The sequence below is a fragment of the Podarcis melisellensis genome, assembly GCF_964234715.1.
Source record: "Podarcis melisellensis genome assembly, chromosome: 3".
Taxonomy (NCBI): domain Eukaryota; kingdom Metazoa; phylum Chordata; class Lepidosauria; order Squamata; family Lacertidae; genus Podarcis; species Podarcis melisellensis.
In genome coordinates this window covers 58,635,754-58,657,221 of record NC_138530.1, presented here as the reverse complement: position 1 = coordinate 58,657,221, position 21,468 = coordinate 58,635,754, and the positions used below count along the sequence as shown (strand labels likewise).

At 41.5% G+C, this 21,468-nt stretch overlaps 1 protein-coding gene across 4 annotated transcripts in view; it reads left to right on the top strand.

The window, feature by feature from the left end:
• The window catches only part of UTRN (utrophin), a gene marked incomplete at its 3' end in the record, with an annotated part of 317,155 nt that overhangs the window by 198,044 nt on the left and 97,643 nt on the right, over positions 1-21,468 (top strand). For all 4 annotated transcript variants that reach the window (XM_081905086.1, XM_081905087.1, XM_081905089.1 and 1 more), the window contains 2 exons: positions 6,155-6,327; positions 18,360-18,516. In XM_081905086.1, the coding sequence (XP_081761212.1) occupies positions 6,155-6,327; positions 18,360-18,516 (330 nt within the window). The remainder of the gene's footprint in view (positions 1-6,154; positions 6,328-18,359; positions 18,517-21,468) is intronic.

Genomic DNA, 21,468 nt, shown 5'->3' with positions numbered 1-21,468 from the left:
CGCACACGGAAACGCCGTTTACCTTCCCGCTGGTAAGCGGTCCCTATTTATCTACTTGCACCCGGAGGTGCTTTCGAACTGCTAGGTTGGCAGGCGCTGGGACCGAGCAGCGGGAGCGCACCCCGCCGCAGGGATTCGAACCGCCGACCTTTCGATCGGCAAGTCCTAGGCGCTGAGGCTTTAACTCACAGCGCCACCTGCGTCCCGCTGTTATAGGTGTCTGTAAATAAAGACAAAGTTACACCTATGTTCTGAAACATGGAAACTGGACCTGTATTGTTTGTAATTTTCTGTGGTAGGTCCCCCTCCCTCCACCATTTGATGCAGAAGAACAGATATTTAACATGCTCTTTACCCTGCTCTGCTGGAAGCAGGAGAAATAGGAGCTGATTTATTGTAGGAAGGGATACCTAAAGTGTTGGATTCAAAATGCTGCAAGCGGCTTCGTCTGCCCTACAGAGCCAAGGGTGCTTTATCAATGACAGCATGTCCCTGTTAGCAGTGACCAAACGGAGATGCTCCTGATTACATCTGTATGGAAGGAAGCAGTCCCACTGGGTTGTGCTTGTTGTGTATGGATTGAGGCTTCAGCTTCCCCAGAGAGATCATGCCACAGGTTTTACATTTTCACTTGCAAACAAAATGATCAGCAGCTAAAATACTTTTGGTGTGCTACCTGGAAAAGGTTTATTCTCAAAGGGGTTTGCTTCATGTTAATTTCAGATAGACTGAACCCTAACCACAGCTTCAGGTAGTTTTCTTGGATGCAGCTGGTGGTTAGTCACACTAGTGCTTGAGGGTTTTGCCTACTTGTATGTATAGACTTGTAGCTATCTTGATGTTTTTATATGTGTGGTGATTAGATTCCCTCCTTTTTTTTTTTTTGGCTAGTGCACATTTATAACCTGTAAGGAGGGAAAAAATGAGTTTAAAAACATTACCAGGAGCCTAAAATTAAAAGAGAACAAAATTAGAAGACTGGCAGGTTGGCAACGCATCTGTACCAGTCTGGAGATGAGATAATTGGGAAATGAACATATGGAGGTAATTTTGTAGCCCTCCTTAATTTTATGAAACTTAAATTTCAAGTATTGGATGCCTTGTTTGCCTTGCTGCCTGTCAAAATGTAGCAGCATTAACTATTTTGTGTCTTTATTTGTATGTGTCTATACAGTTGTACATGTCTGAGGAGACTTGCACATATCAGAGGGTGGATGGACCAGTATGGAGTGCACATAGGGTGTGAAGGTTGTTGAAAAATGTCGGAGGTTAGGGTGCGCTTGTGCTCAGGTCCTGCTGTGAGAACCGGACATTGGACTAGATGGGCGATTGACCTGATCCAACAGAGCTCTCCTTATTTTCCTATGAAAGGATTCTCCCTAAAGATTAGGGTGTGAGCCATTTTGTATAGGTAGCCCTCTCAGCTTTGTGAAAGCGACGGCGATTTATTTATGTGTTTACCCATATTAAAATATCCTAAGCACTATGCTTAGAAAATGCTTAGTCATGCTGGCCACATGACCCAGAAGCTGTACGCTGGCTCCCTTGGCCAATAAAGCGAGATGAGCACTGCAACCCCAGAGTCAGTCACAACTGGACCTAATGGTCAGGGGTCCCTTTATCTTTATCATGCTTAGAAAAACACATACCAGCAAAAAGTCTCACAGTCTACACAACTGGGTACAAAATGAAGGCAATGGTGGTGAAAGCAAATGAAAGTGAATGAAGCAGGTGGGGTAGTTTACACAGAGAGCTGCCTTATACAGAGTCATACTGTTGGTCTACTGGAGGCTCAGTATTGTCTACAGTGACAGGCAGAAGCTCTTTAGGATTTCAGGCAGAGGACATTCCCAGCCCTACCTGGAGAGGCTGAGGATTGAACCTTGGATCTTCTGCATGCAAAGCAGATGCTTTAGCACTGAGCCATGGCTCTTCACCTTGACATGTTCACCCTTTGCAGCCTTTACCTGTTCAACAATCTGTTTGAGTTTGTTTTCCTCAGGTACACTCAGGAAAAAAGCTAGCCTGTTTCTGAGGGTTCTGGTCCTTGTCATATTGCGATCTAGGAATGCCAGTTCCTAGCACCAAGAATGTTTGAGAGTTCCCTGGAAATTCAGTTGCTGTCTCCTCCTGCCAAAACAAACAACTTCAGGAGTAAGAGAGGGTTTTAGATCAGAATCTGGGCAGGGGGAAAGCAACTAACGAAAACATTTGAAAGAAACAGTCAAAGAACTGACCCAGAGAGAAATGATGACTTGCCAAACAAATGACAAGCCTGGCTGGGTGGTCTCTAGTCACATAGTTCACGGCAGTCAAAAAGAGTTTCGTCAAGAGGAAAAGTTAGCATTAAAGAATTTCTGTGCCTGCACCATACAGTAGCCAGTTTTGTAGTCCAGACTTTCAGAGGGAATGAGGATTCAAATGAGAATTTCACTGATAGTAAAGAGTTAACATTAAAGAACTTTTGCACGTGAATTTACAGAACTGGTCAGCCTGAATTTTGCCTGTGCACGAACAAAATCTTGTTTAACTTTCTGAGATGGTGAAATGACATTCAGTTCATAATACATTTGAGTGGGCAGATGTATAGTCTAAATTAAGTAATATTTGTTGTTGTTGACATCTCTAGTTTGTTTGCTTTTTAGTGCCCACCAAAGGGTTTCATATTAATTTAATTACATTTCTGCCTGTATATCTTGTGACTGGGGAACAGCCAACCCATGGACCCAATCTGGCCCAAGCCATGCCCAGTGGCCTGCCACTGCCCACAATTAATTTACTGGCAATGACAATTTTGATATTGGCATTGGCAGTACTACCACAACACTGCAGGGCCATGGGACACCTTCGCCAGTGGTACACCTGCCCCTGGCCAACTGCTTCATCCATAAAAATGATGCTGCACCACTTGTCATGAGTGTTCTCCTTTTCTCTTCACCTGACAACATTTGGCCCCATTGACAATCCTGCTGGTCCAATAGGGAGAAAGTGAAGAAGAGGAGATGGAAGGGAAGGTAGAGCAATAGATGGACTGAGTGAAACAAAAGAGAAAAGGGCGACAGAGATTCTAGGTGCCCATGTTAATGTTGTGTGACTGTGTGTGTGTGTGTGTGTGTGTGTAAGCTGCATATACTGTATCCTTTCCTGATCAAATGGTCAGGGCTGCACAGGCATAATCTTCACAAGCTTTCATTTAAAATTTGGAACTTTTTTCAAGGAGGAAAAAATGAAACTTCTTAAACAATGATTCAGCAGTGATATAGAGCTTTTCCCCTCATTGCTGTTTTCAGGATCAAGCTTTTTGTATTTTTCTGTTGGATACTATTATAGTGGTGCTAACCATGTAAAGAATACTACAGCAACACCTTTTCATAGCATTACAATGTGTTTTTCTTCAATTTAGTCCCCTGCATTTGAGTTCAGAGACAGTACATGTATAAACAGAATCTACCCCAGATAACCAACCAATCGAGAAGCAAAACTACATCATAATTGTGTAAATGGAGAGAGACCGTGGGCAAGGGGTGATGAAAGGAAGTGCAACTTGGAAGAATGAAAAACTCTATGTGATTTCATTTCCACTGTGGAACGTTTTAAAAGTTCAGCTGTGAGGAGGGCTTGCTTCTGCTACCTCAGTTTTAAAGGGTCAAATTGGTGGGGACAAGGTGATTAACATTTCTGTCAGCTGCACTTATGTTACTGATACTTGAGGACTCAATCTGCGAGTCTGAATACATGTGACGAAATCACTCTCAAATATCACAAGATGTTAAGGAGATGAAAGGGGTTGAAAAGGAAATAAATACAAAGAAGCTACATATGGTTATGAAGAAAACACAAAAACCACTGCAAGAGTGTTCTATTAAATGTCACATAGTTCACTCGCAGCCCCCTCTAGTCATTGTAAGAACGCACAGATACCATGCAGGTTAGCCCCACTCACCACCTCCATCTTTCCTCTGAAAGAGTCCCACACTCCTACAGATGTATTCGTCGAGAGCCCTGTAAACAAGGAAGTACTTGCTGAGTGTCTAAAACATTTCTCCCTCTGAAGAAACAAACAATTCCAAGTTTTATTTCACTAACTTTGTTGAAGCGTCAAATGTGTCCCTGAGATTTCATATTTTCATCCATACATCTGTTTTCTTTTCCCAGTGAGGATAATTATGCATTCCACAATACCCTAAATGAACAGGAGCAGTCAATGAATTCTTAAATGCCTGTCGTATGAATAACGGCCATTTTTAGATGCTGTGCTACCCTCGTGGGCACCTGTGTAAAAGCTCACTCGGGAGAGAATGGAACATGCTGAAATGAATATGAAAGAATCAGCTCTTTATGGCATTCCAGGCTTGTTGAATTTGATTCTCTCAAAAGGAAAATCATGTTTGTAGCATCACAAGGTTCCTGTAATAATCTTCGCTGATTAATCCCATGGAGATATACTGTATGCCCCATGGCTTCCCCCCTATGTTTAAACATTCTTGCCCAGATGTTAGTAAGCAGTCACGTTTGCTTTACTTTTGAAAAATAGAAGCTCCTCTTTTCTTGATTTCATGGAGTTTTTTTGTTCTGTTTTACTGAAGTTTTTATAATTTGTTTTATGTTGTACCCCACCCTGTACTGGCACCAATGAAGGGCAGGCTGTACATCTTCTTAGTTCTTTAATAAATAATACATTCCGGGGCATCACACACACACATATTTGTATTCATGTGTTTATATAGAATATAATATATGACATGTAAAAGCTGAGAAGGCACGTTAACTTGTGGGAAATGTAAAATGTTTTGGGGAAAGAACCACTCGATTTCTTTGTGTTCTGCCTCCAGCCTGCCAATTGGACATCCCTGTCCAGATCTCTAGACTTTCTTATAAATCTACAGTAGGGATAAGTCTACGGTAGGGGTGGAGAAACTTGTGGCCCACCACGTATGGTTGGACTACAACTCTTATCATCCCTAACCATGGCTGATGGGAGTTGTAGTCCAACAACATACAGAGGGCCATAGGTTCCCCTTCCTTGCTACAAGGCATAACACACTGACGTAACTTCATGTTGCTCCTTGCATTCGGCAACTTCAGAAAGGTAAGTTTCTGAGTCTTGGAATCTTCTGAAGACTTGTATCAAGAATCATTATCATTATCATCATTTTAAAGAAATACCAATGTGATTTCAAAAACAATAAAACAAGCAACATATAACAAAACAAAACAATATCATATTTTAAAAGCAGCAATAAAACTTCAGTATCAATTCCAGCAGCTAGGAACTGGTATTAACCGTCAAGAAAAGCTCATGTAAAGAGGCAGGATTTTAACTTTCAGGAGAAGCATCCAGATCTCAGTGCCCACCTGCTCTCAACAGGGAGATCATTCCAAAATGTAGGCAGCAGCACAGAAAGCCCTTCTCCATACAGCTATAAAATTCTATCGTCATTAGTTATTCAATTCAAGATGGACTCTACTTAGCACTTTATACTCTTGACCTTGATTAGTTGGCTTAATGCTTTGGATACTGGATGTGTTATTTCAACCCTTCTCAGTTGCTTATTCCAAATGGGAATGAGTTTAGCTATCTGGCTTTAGTTTACTGGTGATAAAGGGCTGGGGGAGTTGTAGGGGAGAAATTGCTTTCTCATTGGGACTCTTCAAGTGCTCCTAAAAGCAACCTACACTGTGCAAGAAATCGTTGCCATCTGGATCTGTCTTAAATGGCTTGTGTTAACATGAAGTAAGTAATTTATTTTGAAATCTTTAGTATTCCTTGAGGTAAATGTTGACAGCGATACTGGCATAATTATGTACTTCATTGTGTATAGGAAAATTGTGTGCATGCTAGGGAGATTGACAACAGTTGTCAGAATGCGGCCATATGATACTCAGTTCGTTCTTGAAGTAGCATATTTCGTTCTTGAAGTAGCATATTTCTTCTATTCCTTTCAATTTTTTCAAGAGCATATACTGTTAGGCTAAACAGAGATCTCTTTTATGAATATCTGAATAGTAGCATTAAAAAAATTATTCCTATGTGGTAACCTTGGTTTTTGATAGGGAGATAGGGGAATTCTGAATAGTTCATTATCTCTTTCTGAGTACAGTATTAACACAAGTGGACTTTCTTTTCTTTCTTTCTTTTGTTTTTGTTTCCTAGGACATCCAGGCTGAAATTGATGCTCACAATGACATCTTCAAAAGCATTGATGGAAACAGGCAGAAGATGGTAAAAGCCTTGGGAAACACTGATGAGGCTGCGCTGCTCCAACACCGCATTGATGACATGAACCAGCGCTGGAATGACCTGAAAGCGAAGTCTGCTAGTATCAGGTAAAATATGATTTGAAAGTTATATCTGAATCAGGGCTCCTTCCTGTGATTCATTTTTGTACAACTGTGGACACAGCTTAAAAATGCACCAATTTCATGTTAGCGCCATCCTATCGTGCACCGGCATGTCCAAATAAACATTAGAGCCCTACTGGATCAGGTCCAGGGCCATCTTGTCCAAAATTTTCCTCTCACAGTGGCCTACCAGATGCCCATGGGAAGCCCACAAGCAGGGCTTGTGTGCAACACCACGGTCCTCCCCTGTGATTCCTAGCACCTGATATTCAGAAGCATTTTGGTTCCCAACAGCGGAGGCAGACTATAGCTGTTAGGGTTAGTTGTCATTGATTGCCTCATCCTTGATGAAATTGTGTAATTCTCTTTTAAAGCCTTCCAAACTGTTGCTCATCTCTACCTCTTGTGGGTGCAAATTCCACACTTTAACTGTGCATTGTCTGAAGAAGTGTTTTCATTTGTGTATCCTTAATCTTCGAAAGCACATCAAAGTGCAAGTAGATAAATAGGTACTGTTCCGGCAGGAAGGTAAACGGCATTTCCGTGTGCTGCTCTAGTTTGCCAGAAGCAGCTTAGTCATGCTGGCCACATGACCTGGAAAAATTGTCTGTGGACAAACATTGGCTCCCTCGGCCAGTAAAGCGAGATGAGCGCCGCAACCCCAGAGTTGGTCATGACTGGACCTAATGGTCAGCGGTCCCTTTACCCCTTTACCTTTTTAATCTTCCAACATTCAGCTTCATTGGACGTCCCCTAGTGCTGTGAGAAAGGGAGGAAAACTTTTCTCTGTATGCTTTCTGCACACCATACATCTCTATCATGTTACCTCTTACTTGCCTCTTCTCTAAACTAAAAAAAACACAACAACAACGCTCAGGCAAATGCCAAGGCCCAGGGGAACCAGCAGGTGCTGTTTACACCTTCTGAAGAACTAGAATGTGTGGGTGAGGAAATCCTTGCTGCCTGGTAGAGAATAGTGTGCTAGCCATATCTCGAGTACCCTTGACATGTTGTGAGCATGGGAGGAATAGATTAAAATGGTGGTTTGCTAATTTGTTGAAGTCTCTTTCTGCACTTTTCACCACTAGGTAGCAAGGGCCCCCCTGTGCAGGCAGCCTGATGTTGAGAGACATGACAGGCAACCGACTTTTTATTCTCTTGCCAGTGGCCCAGATGTAGCATTGCTATGTTGAGGACATGGGATCGGGGATAAAAAGCCTGGTCCCTTACTAACTGTGCGACCACATAACATTGTGTCTGAGCTGCTCACCATCGTGCTCTGTAAATTGGAACACTCCCTAAACCTGTTCTTGGGATTTCTCCAATTATCCAAAGCAGATTTAAGGGAATGGTGACAGGGGAAGGAGAGAGAGGAAAGCCTCATTCTGTACACATGGCAACTTGGTTGAATCTTACCTTAGATTACTTCACATCAAAATTCCATTCAGTTTTACATTTTCAGGGAAGCTTGGGAGGTCAGTGTCTGTCAGCTTGTGCTGCCGATAGTTGGAACAAGTACCCTTAATGTCTTGACTCTTATAAGCGTCCCTCACAAATCATCAAGAAAGAGATGAGAAGACATTTATGTTAATACTTTAATCAACAGCTGCAGTGTTCCAGCAGTAACAATTGAGCAGCATGGTATTTCTTGGGGATTAATGATCATTTGGGAGAAATTAATGGCCCAAGCTGCCCTCAAGTCATTTACTTCAGCCAGTCATTAATTCCAGGGTGAGAGTCTAAGGATGAGTAGTGGTTGTTATTATGAATGGTGTGTAACAATCATACTTAAAACAGTTTTACAATTAATTTAATTTGTGTATATGCATGGAACATGATGTTCAGATGACATATATCAGCTGTAAGGGAGAAATCTAGAAGCATAATCAGAGGGGGTTAACTCCAAACACTAAATCATCAAATACAATACACAAGTTATCATTTACTCTGTTGTAATAATCAGATCTAGGTAGATTTTACTTTGTATTTCAAAACTTGTTCAGAGTTGGATGTAACTACCTCCTGCAATGTAACTGCTTGCTTCTGTAGTATGTGGTCTGCAATGTGGGGGTTGAGCTATACCACCATTCATCCAAGGATCACAGGGCAGTCTACAATATAAAAACACAAAACTCATAACATATAAACAACCCAAGCACAATCCATCCCGGGTTAAAGTGAACACAGTGCTCATATAATACATTTAAAACAATGCTTGTCCTTCAACCCAGTTTGCCAAATTAACAAAAAAAAACAACCCACTAATATATCAGTGGTGTCTTTTTGTGGCTATGCAATATTTAATATGATTCTTTAAAGTTTTTGTGCTATCTGTTTTGTGGTCAGTTGTTAGGATTGATTTGTTTTTTGTTTCTTCCCTTTTGTTTTGTTATGAAGATATTTGCATGTTGGTTCTTCCGTTCTCTTCTTCTGAATAGCTGTTTACCCTGCCTATGCCCCTCTCAACTTTTCTTTTCTTTTCTTTTCTTTTTGTGATACATTTTCCCCCTCATTCAGAACCCTCATAGGTTCTGAATATAACTTGCTACTAAAATATAGCATAGGCCCATAGCAAATCACATGCAGATGGAGATTACAGTTCCTGTTCTGATTTTTGTGCCTTTTTGGTGACAGTTCAGGCTGCCACCCCATGTTTGATAAAATTAAATTTCTGGTCGTGTACAGCTTCTTCAGTTCTGATTGAAAAGGAGCCACTGAGTTGTAATTTCACCCTCCATGGCATGCTAGCAGAAGGCTTCATGAGCCACTTAAACCCTCAGCGCAGAGCTGAAGTGGACTCAAATAAGAGTGTTGCATTTTGCACAGGATTGAAGTTCATTCTTGGCAGTTTTCTCCCTTTCTGCTGAACACTAAAAGTGCTGTAGATTTAAAAGGCAGAGCTAGCCACAGATAAGTGTTGCTAGACAGGTCCCAGAAGAGTGCTGAAAAATATATTTCCAAGGATCAAGAATGCTTTCCCAGCAAGAGGCATTGAGCCGGCAGTTCTTATATTGCAAATACCTATGGCATCTGGCTAAAGCTTGTCTCTGAGGCTCAGAGAACAAGTTGCAACTCTTTCATCTGCAGACTCTCTGCTATTTGCCTATTCAAGCAGAGCTGCAATTTAGGGCTGATTTGGACGCTACTTCTAAGCAGGGGACTGTCTGTGTGAGAATAACGTTTGCTTTTGAATCCCTGTTAAATCGTAGACTAAAGTGGGTAGGGACAGAAAGCTTTCGCGTGTGGCTAAAATGTGTCTGACTAAAGGGGTGCTCTGGTAACTCTTGTAGGAAAATTGGAATGTACTTTATTTGAATCTGGGGATATGATTCTTACTGCAGTATTTGGCTTGCCAACAGAATAAAAACAACAAAAGGAACAGGTGCATTACTTTCCAAACAAAGAAAAAACTATTACTAGTTTTTGTTCTCCTTTTGAAGAAAGTTCAAATAAATCAAAACATTGCTTTTGTCAGTCTCTTGGCAGGGGAATTTTTAACCATTTTTTACTGAAGTTCTCATTACAAACTTAGCCATGTCACTGTCACCCCTCCTAGGATCTGTTGCACCAATGGTGCACAAAGGAACTGATTTATAGATTTTTATCAGTGTCCAGGTATTTCTGATTTACCAGAACACAGTGGGAAGCAGGTATGCTGTGTCAGCTCATGCAAGTTACTCTTCCTGATTTGGGAAGATTTCCCCCTCTAATCACAAACCTCCATTCCAAGGGACAAACCTTCTGGTTTCCCCAATCCATTGGGGCATAAGAGGTTGCAGTGGAGAACAACCTTCTACTGGATCCAGTCTAGTGTCGTGAATGATTTTCTTCCCTGTGTCTCTTTTACAAGGCAGAAATCTGCTGAATACAAGTTTTTGTTGTTGGTTGTTGTTGAAATACTTTGCCATCCTGCTATATTGTTGTGGGCATCTGTATGTCTTGGAAGACAACAGAGGAGTGTGCCTTTGGGGGCAAAGTCAAACTGTGGGAGAGTTGCAGCACCTACTGTGGCTGTAGAGACCAATGTGGGAGAGACATATTTTGTTGCAGCTGGGGCAGATGAAGGTATCCAGTTTTGCTTCTGCAAGTGGTCATTCCTTCTCTGGTCACTGTTGTGGATACACAACCAGATTCTCTGAATCCAGGCACTGCGGTCATCTGCAAGGGATTCCCACATGGTGGTGTTGATGTTGCCAGTCTTCATGCCTCGTACGCAGACATATTTGCAATGCAGAGTTGGTCTGCCAATGGACCTGGCAGTTGAAGCCAGCTCCTTGTAGAACACATCCTTGGAGATCCTGCTGTCTTACACTCTGTGTACATGACCAAGCCAGTGTAGACATCATTGAGACAGGAGTGTGAGTGTATTGGGAATGTGAGCTTTGGAAAGTACAGCTTTGTTTGAGACTTTCTCCTGCCAAAAACATTCCTGATGCAATGCATGTGGAAGGCATTAAGGCGTCACTCCTGGCAGTTGTATGTTGCTCACAACTCACTTCCATAAAGCAGAGTTTTCAGCCTTCATCTTGACCTTCATCTTGACCTTGGACATTAGCATCACATTCTCCTGTACCCTTTGCAGCAAACTATTGCTGTAGCTGCCTTGCCAATACACTTGTTCAGCTCAGCATCGACGGCAAGGTTGCTGGCTATGGTGGAACTCAAGTAGCCAAAATCATCTACTTCCTCAAGTGTGTGGTCAGCAATGCTGATGTGTAGACTGCTGGCAATGCCCTGACTCAGGATGTTGCTCTTCATCAGCCTAATGGTAAGGCAGATCTCCTTGCAGGATTGAGCAAAACAGTGGATGATGCTCTGTAGAGTTTCCTTAGACTGCGCTGTCAAGGCTGCGTCATCTGCAAGCAACAACTCTCAGATAACAACCCACCACACTTTTGTCTTGGCATGGAGACATGCCAGGTTGAACAGACCCCTGTCACTCCTTAAATATCATTATTAAAAAGTCCAGCTATGTAGACCATGTGAATGACTAGGTTTGGTTCTGCGGCACTAAGACGCATAAGTAAAAGGGCATATATAGATATGTTGATAAATGTATGTCAATGTCTAGGGAGTACAACTTTCCAAATGGCACATTCTGGACAGCTTCACATGTTCAGAGCAAAATTCCTGAAAAGTGCTAATTAGTTATGTTTTTTAAGGTTCAGCTGTTTTAGAAGAAGTGGTGCTCCTTCTGTGAGCCAAACCTAATAAGAGTCTGGCTATTGTGGAGAAAACAGGTTGACAAGACTCTCTCTCTCTAAGGATAAATTCAGTTCATTTATTTATCACCCTATACAGATGGTTCTGCTTCTATGGATGTGCTGAGTAATGGCAGAGTTATGAAACATTGCCTGGTGGGGAAAGAGGGGATTGCTCCAGACAGACTTGGATTCTAAAATAAGTTGACAGAAGAAAATAAACTCATCTCTTCTTCATCCCCCACCGCCCAGTGTACCCTCCCATTCCCATGTTCAGGAGGACTATCTGACCCTCTGAAGAGCCAACACAGCAAATCCAAATCCAAAAATAAGGAGGCTGTAGGGAAGAAAGAGGAGATCTGAAATTTCTTTCCTTAAGTTAAATTATCTTATGATCCACAGCTTTATATTTTCTTCTGTAACTGCTTAAAGTGATATTTTACCTTGGCAACCTATGGTACTGTTCTTAAGAGAGTGAGAGTGTGTGGGCCACACATACTCTCCTTTAATCAGTGCTGCTGAAACATACAATAGAGAAAGTTAGGCACAATACAAAAGTGCACTGTTTGTACACACATGTGATATTCAAGTGCGCCACCCTCCCCCCACAATTGAGGGGGCTGTCAATGTGTGTGAGTGATGCAGGCAGCAAGATTAAGATGAGCATGTTTCATGGTGCACATGCACAACTGCTGCAGATTTGGAGGGGCAGCCCCCTGTTTGGATTTTTTGGGGCCCCTGCCCCCCTAAGATGGTGCTTATGGCAATATTTATGTATATATGCAGCTGTACATGTAGAAGTATGTAACCACTAGGTAGCTTGAGGGAGTTCCTGTCTCAGCCTCAAGACTTGCGGGAGGATAAATAGATGACATAATAATTATAAAATACATCGTAGCTAGAAAATATGACAAAATTTAGTCTGGACAAAAGGCCACTGTGGAGTTTGGAAGCACAGTGTGGGAGCATAATTCATTTTAATTCATATCAGAAAAGCTCTCAGACAAATTTAGGAAAGATTTTGTTAGTTCTTATATGGACCCCTGCCAAATGGATGTTTGTTTTTCGATTTGATAGCATTGTGTTTTACTGATCTTTATTGATGTTGGTTTTATTATTACAAAGTTGCCATCAACTTCAACAAATATCCATCTATTTTTTAGGCAAGTAGTTCAAAGCTTTACAAACAGTGACAAATTGTTTTGAACAAAGAAGCCTTCTGGTGTGTGTGTTCACAATCAGTACAGCTACATCTGGCCCTAATTTTAGAACCGTTTTGAGTAAAAGTAGAAAATAAGGATGGGAGGGTCTGGAACCACAATTCCAATAAGCATTCAAATGTGTTTATACTTTTATGTTTAACAAGTGTTTGAAACCTAAACTGGGATTAGGAGAAACTTGTATAACATTTTCCCTCATTCAGAAACATATGCTTGCTTGCTTAGAAACACATGTTCTGCTAGATTTACCAATATCCTATCTAATCCTATCATGGATTACTTTCCAGTTCGTATGTTTTATGTGCCCTTTCTGAATTAAACAAAAAGAAGAAAGGGGGGGGGGAAAGCCCAAGAGATATGGCTTGCCAAAGGCCACTATGCTCATGTATAAGAGCATATTTCACATCAAGTTGATAACACAGTAAAATAAATAAAATAGTAGCTAGTATCGTAAGCCCATCCTTTGGGTCCAGGAAGTTTCCCAAGACTGATTCCAAACAGGACTGGTACAGTGAGTGATCCAATTACAGTACAGTGGTACCTTGGTTTACGAAATTAATCCATTCCAGAAATCCGTTCTTAAACCAAGACGTTATTTCCCATAGCAGCGGGGGACTCAATTTACAAATGGAACACACTCAACAGGAAGCAAAACATGTTCTTATTCCAAGGCAAAGTTCACAAACCAAAACACCTACTTCCGGGTTTGCAGCGTTCTTAATCCAAGTTGTTCATAAACTAAGCTGTTCTTAAACCAAGGTACCACTGTACTCCTCTGGAGAATAAATAGCTTCCCAGTCAAGGCTCAGGAACTGCCAAATCAGAGAAAAGCTAGCAACTTAGCCTTTATTATTATTTAATATAGATATACATATACCACTTAATTATTAAATCAAAATGACAAATAAAAACCATAGAAAGAAGAAGAGCAATAAAAAATTTTCATAAAATCAAACGCTACCTTAAAATGTCTGCTGAAATAAGAAAGGCTGTATCAGGTGCAAGTAGTTCTTTTTTTCTAATCTCAATCGGGATGAGATTCCTCACTGAATGCACAGTTTGTAGTACATACAAGACATGTAGCTGTGCAATGGAGACCACCAGTACATTTTTTTCCCCACGTGTACTCCACTGCCCCCCCCAAGCACTCAAGGCATTATACACTGCTCATTCCACATCATCCCTGTGTGGTGAGTTATCGACTCAGAGATACTGACTAGCTGAAGGTCACCCAGTGATCCTCAGGACGGAGTGAGGATTGGAATCCAGATCTCCTTAGTCTGACACGCTAGTCACTGTACCACAGCGGCAGTCAAAACTGGGTTCAAAAGTCAAGAGAATAAGCTAGGGGATTACTAAACAAATGAGGTGTAGAATAAATGCAAAGGGCTTTGAGGTACCCACAAATGCTGACAGCCTGTGTCAGTCAGCGTTCTGGAAGGCTGGAAGCTTGCTGCAAAGAATTTGATTTTTGAGGCTAACAGAAAGGATTAGCTAGACTAATCCTTGATATGGACCATGCCCACACAATATGGTCATTGTTGCATCTTATGACACATACGTTTTTCACTCTTATTTTCCAATGATTATATAGAATTTGTTCCACAGAAGTGCAAAGGGATAGAGTGATGCAATTCCACAGAGAACCAATCCCAGTGTTTCAATTTAGAATCTGAAATGCAAGTGCTGTACCCATCCCCTCCCCCCAATATTTCTGTGGTCAGGGCTTGGTAGTCAGCTGACCACTCCAAACTTTTCCTATGGGGGTGGTTGTGATTAATGAATAATTGCAGTTCCTGTAAGGCCATAGAGAGAAAGATGTGTGTTCAGAGCTCTTTGAAAGAAATTGTTGTTGTTGTTTAGTCGTTTAGTCGTGTCCGACTCTTCGTGACCCCATGGACCAGAGAACGCCAGGCACCTCTGTCCTCTACTGCCTCCCGCAGTTTGGTCAAACTCATGCTGGTAGCCTCGAAAACACTATCCAACCATCTCGTCCTCTGTCGCCCCCTTCTCCTTGTGCCCCTCCATCTTTCCCAACATCAGGGTCTTCTCCAGGGAGTCTTCTCTTCTCATGAGGTGGCCAAAGTACTGGAGCCTCAGCTTCACAATCTGTCCTTCCAGTGAGCACTCAGGGTTGATTTCCTTCAGTATGGAGAGGTTTGATCTTCTTGCAGTCCATGGGACTCTCAAGAGTCTCCTCCAGCACCATAATTCAAAAGCATCAATTCTTCGGCGATCAGCCTTCTTTATGGTCCAGCTCTCACTTCCATACATCACTACTGGGAAAACCATAGCTTTAACTATACGAACCTTTGTTGGCAAGGTGATGTCTCTACTTCTCAAGATGCTGTCTAGGCCTGTCATTGCCCTTCTCCCAAGAAGCAGGCGTCTTTTAATTTCGTGGCTGCTGTCACCATCTGCAGTGATCATTGAGCCCAAGAAAGTAAAATCTCTCACTACCTCCATTTCTTCCCCTTCTATTTGCCAGGAGGTGATGGGACCAGTGGCCATGATCTTCGTTTTTTTTTATGTTGAGCTTCAGACCATATTTTGCGCTCTCCTCTTTCACCCTCATTAAAAGGTTCTTTAATTCCTCCTCACTTTCTGCCATCAAGGTTGTGTCATCTGCATATCTGAGGTTGTTGATATTTCTTCCGGCAATCTTAATTCCGGCTAGGGATTCATCCAGCCCAGCCTTTCGCATGATGAATTCTGCATATAAGTTAAATAAGCAGGGAGACAAAATACAGCCTTGTCGTACTCCTTTCCCAATTTTGAACCAATCAGTTGTTCCATATCCAGTTCTAACTGTAGCTTCTTGTCCCACATAGAGATTTCTCAGGAGACAGATGAGGTGATCTGGCACTCCCATTTCTTTAAGAACTTGCCATAGTTTGCCATGGTCGACACAGTCAAAGGCTTTTGCATAGTCAATGAAGCAGAAGTAGATGTCTTTCTGGAACTCTCTAGCTTTCTCCATAATCCAGCGCATGTTTGCAATTTGGTCTCTGGTTCCTCTGCCTCTTCTAAATCCAGCTTGCACTTCTGGGAGTTCTCGGTCCACATACTGCTTGAGCCTTCCTTGTAGAATTTTAAGCATAACCTTGCCAGCGTGTGAAATGAGTGCAATTGTACGGTAGTTGGAGCATTCTTTGGCACTGCCCTTCTTTGGGATTGGGATGTAGACTGATCTTCTCCAATCTTCTGGCCACTGCTGAGTTTTCCAAACTTGCTGGCATATTGAGTGTAGCACCTTAACAGCATCATCTTTTAAAATTTTAAATAGTTCAGCTGGAATACCGTCACTTCCACTGGCCTTGTTATTTGCAGTGTTATTTGAAAGAAATAGTGAATGAGATAAGGGATGACTAATCACTGGAATCAGCGAATAAAGCATGCGGTATTTTTTGGAGGGAGAGATTTAATCTTTTTCTTTTTTTCTTTTTTCTTTAAAAAGGCTGGTGTTCTGCTACAAGAATTGCATATTGAGCTAGCAGAAAATTAAACTGTGAACTATTAGTTCCATCCTATAGCTCAGCTGGCATACTGTTTATCAGTGTAAGGCAATTATATGGTCTCAAGATTTGTCAAGATCATTGAATGGACAGAATTAAAGTGGAGGTCTGTCCTACTTTACCATCATTCTAGAAAACACAGATAAGCTATTAAGAATCTAAAATGCATTAGGTACACTGATAGGATGATAGAGTGTAAGTGACAGGAGAAGATTACAACCATTTCCTTGTGAGTATTGGGACACTCTCTGCTTACCATAGGTTAAAGTAGACAAGGGACTCAGAAAAATAAAAGGTTCTGACATTATCAAGAGTAGTTACACTAATGGTATGTCATATTAACTGAATTACAGCACAATGCTGCAGCAGTTCATTGATTCAGCAAAAATGCAGTAAGTAATCTCTACCAGCAATGCTCAGCAAGTTAACATTAACCCCTTACTGCCCCTTTCATTTTGGGTATGAACCTGTCATAGACAGGTCTTATGGAAATCTGGACTTTTGCCCCTAAGAAGTCTGATAGGGTTTTGCATGTAGCTATTTTAAACTGGTGTGTTTGAGGACTACAGCTTGGTACACTGCACTTGGTGCTAAAACTGAAGCATAATATTCTGGAACTTTTACTAGATTGCATAATTTGTAGTTTTAAAATAGAGAATGGGGATTTTCCTTTCAAAACGTATTTTTAGTAATGTTTTCCAGTGGTACCATTAAAATGAAACTGGACTGGCTCCCACCCAAAACACACAGAGGCACTTTCTTTATTCCAGCATCTAATGGTACAGGCTCAGTGCTCAGGAGTCATGATTCAGAAGTCCAGGAACAGAGCAAGAAGTTCAGAACTGAACAGAAACACACACACACAGCTTTATGGCGGTCCATAGACCCAAAACTCACAGTACAACAATAGTATATATCAACAGTTATTAAGGTGTGAGATCGGCCTTGCTAGCCAACAGAGGAGCTTTAGCCAAACAGAAGCAACAAAGATGTCCCCCAAAGTTTCCCTACTCCTCTTGCCAAGCTTTTCAAAACCAAGTGTGGCATCCTCAACCATCAGACTCTGTCACCTTGTGGGACCAGGTCACACCTGGTTCTAGGTGACAGCACTGCAACCTCCTGCCTTGGCTCCTGTTCAGTCACTGCTGGCTCCTGCTTAGCTTCCTGCCTCAGCTGATCAAAGCCTGCTCCAGCCTCCACTGACATTCTCTGCTGCACAAGAAGGTGAGAGGGGAGAGCCAGCATCCCTGCTCCCCCTTCTAAAAAAACCCTCCTCCAATCCAGGTTGCCAGAATTTAGTCCTCCCCTCTGTTTCTTCTCCCTTCCCGTCCCTCAGAGCCTTCCAATCCAAGCCTGATCCCCACAGTGCTGTGGGGCTCATGACATAAACTGAACTTCAAACCAGGAGAGCATAAATGGTCTTCCTTCCATAGTCTTGTCAAACAATCCCACACAATAACCCTTTATTAGTCACTTTAATAAAGAGTTTGTTAACGCCTCTCTTCACAGGGAGTTGTAAGATACAGGTGTCTTCTGGGTTATGCCACGTATGATAAGAAAGGTTACTATATTTGGTTTAATTATCTTGTTTAGCACAATCTTTAATCCATTTAGTACATGTCAGTTTCTCAGCAAGCATTTTTTGCCATCTCCTATCTCTCAGTTCCTGAACTGTGAAATTCCCCATCTTCTGGTGTCTTGAAATCTTCATGTGTGCTGCAGCTAGCAACAATGCAGTGATTTGTTTATATAATATAATTTGCAAACATGTCACTGTATATTGACAGTACCACGAGCAGGGAGTTCATTCTAATCCTAATTTGCACAATATCTGAGACAAAATGAGGATTTCCCTTCATCCCATTTGGATACTCATTTGGTATCATTATGTATGATTTAGGTACCATTTGAGTATTTTACAACATCTGTGGGCCGCACATTTGCTTTTTTTGTATAAGCCATTTTGAAATTGTTATATCTAATAGATCATTAGAGCAGTTATTTGGATTGCATTAAGGAAAATATCCTATAATATTTTAATGTAGCCTAAAGGTTAAAATGTTTGCTGTGTCTCATTGCAGGGCTCACTTAGAGGCAAGTGCAGAGAAGTGGAATAAGTTGCTGTCATCACTGGAAGAGCTTATCAAATGGCTGAACCTGAAAGATGAAGAGATAAAGAAGCAGATGCCTATTGGTGGAGATGTTCCAGCATTACAGTTACAGCATGACCACTGCAAAGTGAGTTGCTTATCTTTCTATTGCCCATTTGACACTTTTTAAAATGCACAGCTCATTTGCAGTGCCTTTGTAAAACTGAACCAAGTGTGGGGAAAGAACTATCTCTACCTGCCATTTGGTCTTCTGCTTAGCTGACTACTAACCACAGTGCAAGGCATAGCTAACAAAACCAACAGTTTACCTTGTGCTCAATTATGGATGGGGAATTATTTTGTCCAGCCAGGCACACAGAGATACAGTAGTCTCTTTTACTTACATACATATGTCTGCCTCCATAATTGGATTAAAGTGCACTGGATCATCTTAGTCAAAGTGACAAAAACTTCCCCAAACCAAGAGTGGGAAGTGTTGGGCCACTCTTGGTTCTTGGAGGATATTCCAGGCTTTGAATGGCACCTCCTTCTTCAGGCAATCTCCTCTTCAGATGACCACAGGGGCAAGCGCCCTTGTGCCCTCCTTGACCAACAGCACAGCAAGGACGACCTTTTAGCTCCCCTGCAGCATCTATCAATGTTAGCAGGGCACCACAACTCCATTGGGTTGCCACACTGATGAAGCTGGAAACACTGTGTCCATGTAGAACTGTGGCTCTCAATAACTGACTGCATACACTTGAACACAGATAAAAACAGACTGAGAGAATAATCCAGGAAATCCCTCTGGAAGGTCCTGGCTGCCACTCCACATGTACAGTGCTGCCCAAAGCTTCTAACATACAGCTGAACCAAGGAACACCTTATTAAACATAGGAAAGCAGGCTATCATTCAGTGTGTGTGCGCTTGATAGAGAGTTGTGAATTTTTAGGATTTAAGATGTTGGTATTCATGCTAACAAAGGTTTTAAAATGCAATAGTATGAAATAAAAAGTTTTAAATTAAAAAACAAACAATGATCTTTGTCTACCATGATAGCTTCTGATCTGTGCATTATCCAGAAAGCAGATTTGATGGGAGAGCAAACATTTTCAGTGATAGTGTCCTAAGCTTTGGGATGTCTTCTACAGAAACACCCCCAGCCCCCCCTTCTTACTATCATTTAGGTGCCAGGCAAAAAAGTTTGTTTTTCTAGGCTTTTAAAAACCACTAATGTGGTTGACTTATTTCAGATTGTTGTGTTAGTTTGTATGCTCTATGTTTTTTGGTTGTATTGTTGCTATTATTTTTTTAGTTCTTTGTTAGCCATTGTGGAAACAAATTTAAGCAGGTAAATAGTGTTCTGGAGTTTTGACTGAACAGGATAAACATGGGATTCTTAAAGAAACTTTTATAATGTCTGCTTATCCAGGTTAATTCTTGTTTCTTTACATAAATGAAATTCTTGAAAATCAATATATAAACATTAAAAAGGGAGAGCAAGAAAAGAATCTAGTCTGTTGATGCAACCTACCAGGAAGACATTGCCTTATGTAAACTTCATAAAAATGAATGGGAGCTGTGTAGGAGCATGTTGATTGCTCTTTCTATGATTACTATTGACTGACATTGTTAAATGATTCTCTGCATCATCAGTCATCTGTGTTCCCTCTAGTTAATGCACCTGTCTATACAAAGGAAGGTTGTAAAAAAAACAAAAACATCACCATCTGAGTAAATAACAATTTCCCAGAATTTCACAATAAAAGCAAATTGCTGCAGCCTTACACAATTTTGTATGGAGAGGACCAGGACCATGTGCTGGTCCTGCACAATACCAGAAAGGTGTTAATTTTTGGGTGTGGGCTTCATGGAAGGGATTTTGTCTTTCTTGGTCAGCTCTCGGTTTAGGGAGGAATGCTATAATATAGGCAATAGCTTACAAGTTTAAAAGGTTGCTAAGATCAAAAGAGGGCAACTTAAAAGTTATCATGGAGAAATAATCTGTTCAAAGAGTATTCTTATCTGCTTATTCTTTTTATAAACTTCCTTTTTGTGAAAGACTTTAAACAAATAGCTGTATAGAGTTGAAATCCACCAACTACTTATTTTACGAGAGAGAGAGATTGGTAATCAATATAATTAAAAAATGTGCATGCAGGATTATTTTTTATTGGTGATCCATTGAGCTATTGCTTTTTTTATTTAGTAATTTTTAAATTAGGTGGGGTTTTTTTGTAAGTAGGTTATTTTGAAGGGTTAACTAACCTGTGGCTCTTCAGATGTTCTTATCTGTCAGGTGCTGGTGGTGGTTGCTCGTGAGTAACCAGGCAGGACTCCGACCTGTCTTTTACAGGTTTTATTGGTGCAAACTATTTACAGTGCAGAACCACAAAGTTCATGTGCGTCTTAGTCACTTGCAGATTCCGGGAGTGGCCCCTTCCAGTTTCTCCCCCAACATAAGAACTTAGAGACCCCAAATCTCTGCCTCCCCTCCTTACGTTTCACCACTCTGTGCAAGTTGGGCAACAGAAACTGCATGTCTCCCTCCTGGCCAGCCGGGCTAGGTGAGGTGCTTGGGCTCTCAGTAGCATCTTCGAGCCCTTCCCTTGCTTGGCTGCCCCCTTCCCCATCTGTTTCACTCCAGGTGTGGCTTTCCCCACCGCTGGATGAGGAGCTGCTCCTCAGAGGCCTCGGAGGCTCTCTGTATCCCCCTGCCTCCCTCCCCTTTTCTGATGGCAGTTCCCTGACATTATCCCTTCCATTATCCCTAACCATTATGTCAGTTGGAGTCCAGCATCATCTAAGGACCACAGACAAGCCACCTCTGCTTCTGTGCATTGTGTTGCTTTTGTCATGGCCATAATGGTTTGTGCAACAAGTGTTAACGTTCAAAGAGCAACTCTTCCTATCTTTATCACTAAAATGAGAAGCTTTGTTTATTTGCTTAGAATGCTACTGCTATGGAAATGTTCACTGTCCAAGCAAGCATTATTAATGTAGGTGGAAAATGAATCAATCCAACAAATTCTTAGAAAAACAAATATTCCCTTCTGTTTACGGTCATGCTGTGCAATGAGAGAGATAAAGGGACAGGGA